We start from the raw sequence: 7,497 nt of genomic DNA on the forward strand, positions 1-7,497 counted from the left end.
GAGCCGAGATCATGCCACTGCACTCCAGCCGACCCCAGAGCAAAACTTGTCTCAAAAAAAAATAAATATATAAAAGAAGGTCAGGCACAGCGGCTCACACCTGTAATCCCAGCACTTTGGGAGGCGAAGGCAGATGGATCACTTGAGGCCAGAAGTTCAAGACCAGACTGGGCAACATGGAGAAATCTTGTCTCTACCAAAATACAAAAATTAGCCAGTCTCATAACCCGGTCTCAAAACAAATACATAAAAATTAAAAAAAAAAAAAAAAATTTGAAGCAAATGTGATAGTGTTAAGATTTGATAAGACTGGATAATAGGTACAAGAATATTTTATCATGTTCTAATTTGGTCAGCATGTTTGAAAACCTTCACAATAAAAAAGATTACATCATTGTAAGACTTTACAAACTTTATTTTGAAACAAGCTATAATTATATGAAATTGAGAACAGTTCTGGGGCCAATATTATTGTACTATTTTAGGGCCTAGCAATTACATACTATAGAAAAAGATGGATATTCATTTTTTCTTGCTGTGGATTAAATTATGAAATACTTTTGGGGTGCCTTCTATATTTAAGGTATTCTGGTAGGATATGAAAGAAAAAAATAAGAACTGAATCTAAACTTTCAAAGACTACACAATCTAGGTGGTAAACACTCCCTTTAACTTTCAAAAATAATGGGCAGATGTTTGTGGTCCAGGGGTAACTTCCTAACTTTTTGACCCTCCTATTTTTCTGCATATAATTTTTTCTTCCTGTACAAAAATGTTTTGTTCCTGCCCAATATTTGTGGTTCATGTAAAATTAACATTAGCATCAACATTTGTAATAATCTAGAGGGAAAGTGTTTCTAATTGTAATTCTTACACAAAAATTTCTTTTTGATCGATAGGATGGGACTGTATTTTAGTGACGTTCACTAAGTAAGTATCAGTACCAGTTCCAGTTAAAAATGAAACAAAATTCTGCAATATATTTTAACCCATGTGAAATGAACTGTCAACCGACCCAAGCTGTCAACTTTAAGAACTCTATCTCTATGCTCATCTAAATATCTGAAATGAATACATGTTGACAACATATTAGTGTTCATTTATTTATATAAACCAGTTGTATATTTTTTCTTTTCCCAAATTATAAATGCCTAGCACCAGTTATAAAATCAGGTCACAAAGTTACACAAAAACGAACTATAATTAGCTTTAAAATTTTATTGAAATTCAAGTTTAGAATTTAACAATTTAAGACAAGATTATACTGAATACTTTCTAACCAGTATTTTAGCCTGCTTTACATAATTTCTAGACATAACTTTTAAGAACTGATACTTTCTGATTAATTTTCCATGATATGCCAATTATACAATCATTAAAATTTCAGATGCTACCTGAATATTCTTATTCCAATGTCAGGATTTAAAAAAATAAGTTCAAATACTGAAAATCTAAGACATTAATACTGGGGCCCCTGTAATATAGAAAAGAAGTTGTACAATCTTAACTGTTTAAAACTTGTAACATTTACTGTAGTAACAGAATATGAATTTTTAACATAACCATATGAATTTCTCAATTATTTCCCACTGACGCATGTCTGAAGTTATAAAAATCTCTTTTAAACATATCTATACTGAATTACTCCAAAAATAACAGTGATACTTTAGGGCCTTGCAAATTTATTCTAGTGCATATTTTAAGTACCTAAAGTACAGCCTGTGCACTAGCAGGTTACTGGAAAGAGTAAGTGTGGCTTTCTTCGTTTTTTTTGAGGGAGGGTCTCTCGCTGTGTCATCCACACTGGAGTTCAGAGGCAAGGTGTGAATTCAAGGAGTGAGTCGTTTGGGATCACGAGGGAACATGGAGGTCTGACGAACATTATGCAATCCCAGAAACAGCATAGTCACTCTTTCCAACCCTGGGGGAGACAAAAATAATCATTAATTCCTTTCTGAAAATCTCTCAGGGTCTTACTTAGAACTATAAACATAAATATAATTGTTAAACTAAATACTTTTCCTTATTAGGAAAGAAAATGACTCCTATTATTTTGGGTTTATTTAAAATTGTTTTGAGTATTGATTCAGAAATAAAGATGCTGCTATAAATGAAAAGGACTAAGTAATATATCCTTAAGTGGTATGGAGTCTAAAATGTGAACCACAAAAATCTCTATGAGCCAGGCGCGGTGGCTGAAGCCTGTAATCCCAGCACTTTGGGAGGCCAAGACGGGCGGATCACAAGGTCAGAAGATCGAGACCATCCTGGCTAACACGGTGAAACCCCGTCTCTACTAAAAAATACAAAAAATTAGCCAGGTGTGGTGGCGGGCGCCTGTAGTCCCAGCTACTCAGGAGGATGAGGCAGGAGAATGGCGTGAACCTGGGAGGCAGAGCTTGCAGTGAGCCGAGATCGCGCCACTGCACTCCAGTGTGGGCGACAGAGTGAGACTCTGTCTCAAAAAAAAAAAAAAATCTATATGAATGAACAAAATCTATGATGTCAACAATAAGAAAAACAAAAGACTTTATAAGCTTGAACATTTCAAATGATACCACACTCTGATTATATAGTCCAGGCAATGAGGATTAGAGCCATAAACTTGCTTAAGCAATAATAGAAGTATGCGAAAATTTATTGTAATTCTGTAGACATTTAACATGGTGGACCCTATGATAAAAAGCTCTGGAGTACATTATTATACTAAGTGTTTTGACTGTAAAAAAGAAACTGATTTTTGAAAGGTGGTTAACAAGATTATGGTTCCTCCTTTCAATGGATTCTATGTAGAGATGTAAAAAGAATGAAAAAGCTCTTTAGCTATTGATAACAAGTTATAAGATACATTAAAGTATTTCTTCTCCATCTGGGCTCATATTTAAAAAAAATGATACATTAAGTAAAAAATGCAAATTACTAAATGGTTTATATATAATAGTATGCTACAATTTGTGTAAAAATATTTAAAGAAATGTGTGTGTGTGTCCTTTCGTATATGCAAAGATACGTTTGCAAAGGTAAGCTGAAAACTAGAAACAATGGTTTCCTGTAGGGAGGCGAATACGCAGTATTCTCCTTTTTCCTCCTCCAATTTAAAAAACAGTGTTAAAATACATATAAAATCTACCATCGGAACCATTTTTTTTTTTTTTTTTTTTTTAGAATACCAGTTCATATTTAATTACCACAAATCACAGGAGCACTGGACATGGCTTTAGTGAGTGGGCCTCGTTCAGTTCAGGCAGCTAAAGGGAGGGGGTGTCCTCCTATTTCTCTCCCTGGAGCTAAATATGCATCTGGGAAAAAGTAGGCTCTGGAGCACAGAGGTTTTGGGTTTTTTTGTTTGTTTTTTTGTTTTGTTTTGTTTTTGAGACGGAGTCTTGCTTTTGTTGCCCAGGCTGGAGTGCAATGGCATGATCTCGGCTCACTGCAACCTCTGCCTCCCAGATTCAAGTGATTCTCTTGTCTCAGCCTTCTGAGTAGCTGGGATTACAGGTGCCCGCCACCATGCCTGGCTAATTTTTGTATTTTTAGAGACAGGGTTTCGCCATGTTGGCCAGGCTGGTCTCGAACTCTTGACCTTGTGATCCTTCCACCTCAGCCTCTCAAAGTGCTGGGATTACAGGCATGAGCTACTGTGCCCAGCCACATAGAGGTATTTTTTGGAGTAAAAAGAACTGAACTCCCAACGCTGGGTAAAACTGCAAAAAGAAAAACGCCTGTGCCCAGGCACTAGCTACAAGGCTGCACTGGATAAGGAAAGCTTGGGTCCTGTAAGTTTTAGGACAGGAACTTCTCCTTGGTCAAGTTTTCCCTGGCACCTGGCACATAGGAACGTGCTTGAGGAGCAAGTGTTCAATGAACCTGAGAGCACTCAGGATGATTTCCAGATAATTGGGTTCAGGAATCTACTGGGAGGAGCTTAAACCTAGAAGTTCCCTTTTTAGAACTTTCAGTATGGCTCCCTGGCTTAGAGAAGACAGACGATGTGGGAAGGAGGCCTGAGGAGAGGACTCAGGCTGGCAGAAGGGAGCAGGGCGCACACGAGCCCAGACCCTGACACCCTTCCAAGGGTGGTGACTAGGTGGCCACTACATAGCACCGGCCTGCTGCGGAGTTCAAAACTAGAAGGGGTTATATGAAAGTGTTCCCAGGACATGGAGCTGCCCTGGGCTGAGTCCAGTCACCTGTCAGCCTTGGTGGTTCCCATCCCCACAGCACCCCAGCACCACTTGCCTGAGGAACCGGCTCTGTGCTACACAGGCCCAGGCCTGAGGGCTCACCCAGAAGCACTCAGCTGCCAACGTGGGAAGGATTGAGTGCCTCCAGCCTCAGCCGAGCCCCACGTGGTGACATTCCAGCGAGGCAAGGGCATCGGCACCTCATGCCGTATTTACAGGCCCCTCACCTGAGCCACTGCACCTTCTCTTTGATGAAGTGCTTGCCCAGCAGCGGGTCAGCTCCAGGTACAGGCTGTGCTGAAGAGGCAGTAGTCCAAATACAGGCGGGGGTGTCTTCTTGGGAGCGGCCTTCTCCATCTGGGTGCCCTCGGGCCACTCATTGAAGGAGATGATGGAGCTGCTCTTGGGCCTCACCCCTCGGGGCCGCCTGCAGGGCCCTGTCATAGTCCTTGCCATTGACCCTGTTCTCCGTATTGTGGTTGTTCCAGGCCTGGATGCTAGTGTCTATCTATGTAGCCAGGCCCCACGCTGGGAATGGACATGAGGTTGTTGGCATCAAAAAAGTTCTTCACAGCTTTCCGGTTCTGATGGGAGGAGCCCCAGGAGAAACTGCTGGAGACAAAATAGGTGGACATGCTGTCAAATCCCACAGCCAGGACATGTGGGTGTGGCCCTCTTCCACCAGCAGCGCTATGAAGACCCCATAGTGGGGCCTGTTTGGTGTCAGGAGGTGGGTCCAGGCCTCAAGGGATGTCAGTATGAGCCATAGAAAGAGTGGGGTGCTCTTGCCCACGCTGTTCTTCCAGGGATAAAATGCACCATGGGAGTCATCCATGTCAATGATATACTTGATGTTGTCACATACAGTGATGTCATCCTGGCCTCCTGGGGTTGGATGTGGATGTGGGGTTGGGTGTGGATCCGGTCACCTGGATCTGCACTGATGGGTGGTGTCCAGAATGGCAGGCACCAGGTCATCTGAGGGTTCCCTGTGACCATCAGCCATGCCGGGAGGATACCAGGAAGGGACCAGGACATTGGGGTCCCAGTAGCCGTAGGGCCCCAGCTCCATGTAGAAGCTGAGCCCAGGTCGTCTAGGGGGCTGTGGCGGCTGTGGGGGTAGCTGGCCGAGATCTTGGGGTCCCAGCGAATGTAGTGGCCCCCACATTGAGGGCTGTGGTACCAAGATATGGTAGAAGGTGGGCAGGTCCAAGTGGACGTGCAGGCTCTGCCTGGGGACCCCTCCAGGCGTCGCTCCAAGGGTGCCAGCTCCAGGCCCGGGCTCCCGCCTGCCTCCCACAGCACCAAAACCATGTTGTTTTGATAGTAAGATAGTCACGTTTTTCACTGGTTGAATAACCTGCAATATAGTGAATACAGGTGAGTATTTGGAAGATCCTGAGCAGCTTTTGGAGCAGAAGACTCATTTCTGTAAGAGTTGGGAGAGAGAAGCAGGCCTGGGGAAAGGAGGGTTGAAGGTATGTCCGGTCTGATAAGATAAAGGGACAACGTTTTATGGCTGAGCAAGGGGAAGAAATGGCAAATGCGTCCCATCTGGAGAGAGAACATCAGGGGCTGGTGGTGTGGGTTCTGCTGTGCTGATGAGGAAATGTAAGACACTGTGAAAGAAAAATACAATCTTGGGAACCCAAACTAGCTAAGCCAAAGGAAAAGTTAAACTTGGGAACTGAGTCATACACAAAAAACCTTTTTTTGTTCCCAGATGGCTGTAACTTCACATGCTTACTTTATCTTATGCAAAATATAGATTTACTGAGCTGAGACAAATGCATAATTGACTACCCCCCTACTCCTTTATTTTCACATGTAAAATGCAGATTCACTGGGCCTTAATCAAAGCCTCACAAGAATGCATCCGCTTGCCTCACTGCCTACCCTCCCTCCTTTTTTCCCCCTTCCTCTCCTGCTTGCTTTTCCCCCTTTAAATATTGAAGTTCCCCAAACCTTCTCTGTAGAAAGCACGGGTCACAGATCCAACTGTAACTTGTATTTGGTTTCCCAGGCTTGTCCTCAACCTTGGCAAAATAAGCCTCTAATCAGCTGATTTGCCTCAGTCACTTTTTGGTTTACACCACCACGTGGTGAACAAAGCACTCCTTTGGTGAGTTAGCCAATCATTTGTGCAGATGTTGACATTTGGCAGAAAGTGGAAAAATAAAAATGTTTGTATTAATCTGAGTCTATCTGACTTTTGAGAAACTGACACAGCAGGTAGCAAATACAACTCAAAACCTAGAGAAACCCTCAAGTGCCAGCCAACTGAACCGAAACAGAAATTAGGAGAATGTTGTATTTTTTTTTTTATGGTTAGACACTGCCAAAGGCAGTGTCACTTAGAATCTATAACCACAGCCCAGAAACAAAACACAACAACAAAAAAAACCCAGGCTATTTTAATGGTCTAAATACTTCCAGATCCTAACATGCACAGTGGAGAAAAAAAGAAAAAAAATTTGTTATGTTAACAATATGTTAAAAAACATATTCTTATTTTGCCCATCTATATAGTAATGTATTGTATATACATTCACTTAAAAATATGAGTTAGGGCCAGACACGATGGCTCACGCCTGTAATCCCAGCACTTTGGGAGGCAGATCACTTGAAGTCAGAAGTTTGAGACCAGCCTGGCCAACATGGTGAAACCTCATCTATACTAAAAATACAAAAAACCAAAACCAAAAACAGGCAAAGGACATGAACAGACGCTTCTCAAAAGAAGACACACAGCCAACAAGCATATGAAGAAATGCTCAATACCACCAATCATTAGAGAAATGCAAATGAAAACCACAATGAGGTACTATTTCACACCAGTGAGGATGGCTATTATTAAGAAGCAAAAAAATAACAGATACTGGTGAGGTTGTGAAGAAAGGAAGTGTTTATACACTACTGGTGGGAATGTAAATTGGTTCAGCTACTATGGAAAGCAATTTGGAGATTTCTCAAAAAACATGAAACTACCCATTCAACCTAACAATCCCATTACTGGGTATATACCCAAGGAATATAATCGTTCTACCCGAAAGACATATGCATGTATGTTCATCACAGCACTATTCACAATAGTAAAGACATGGAATCAACCTAAACGGCCATCAGCAGTGGACTGGATAAAGAAAATGTGGTACACGTGTAGCACAGAATACTAGGTAACCATAGAAAAGAATGAGATAGGCCGGGCGCGGTGGCTCAAGCCTGTAATCCCAGCACTTTGGGAGGCCGAGACCGGCGGATCACAAGGTCAGATCGAGACCATCCTGGCTAACATGGTGAAACCCCGTCTCTA

General features: G+C 42.1%; 1 protein-coding gene and 1 pseudogene across 2 annotated transcripts in view; both read right to left on the minus strand.

Moving 5' to 3' along the window:
- Positions 1–1,203: 1,203 nt before the first annotated feature.
- DARS (aspartyl-tRNA synthetase) overlaps positions 1,204–7,497 on the minus strand; it is a 102,522-nt gene continuing 96,228 nt past the window's right edge. For both annotated transcript variants that reach the window (XM_011937737.1, XM_011937734.1), the window contains one exon: positions 1,204–1,921. In XM_011937737.1, the coding sequence (XP_011793127.1) occupies positions 1,830–1,921 (92 nt within the window). In that variant the 3' untranslated portion in view covers positions 1,204–1,829. The remainder of the gene's footprint in view (positions 1,922–7,497) is intronic.
- Positions 4,408–5,324, minus strand: LOC105508808 (annotated as a pseudogene).

The sequence above is a fragment of the Colobus angolensis genome, unplaced genomic scaffold (genome assembly GCF_000951035.1).
Source record: "Colobus angolensis palliatus isolate OR3802 unplaced genomic scaffold, Cang.pa_1.0 Scaffold168, whole genome shotgun sequence".
Classification (NCBI taxonomy): Eukaryota; Metazoa; Chordata; class Mammalia; order Primates; family Cercopithecidae; genus Colobus; species Colobus angolensis.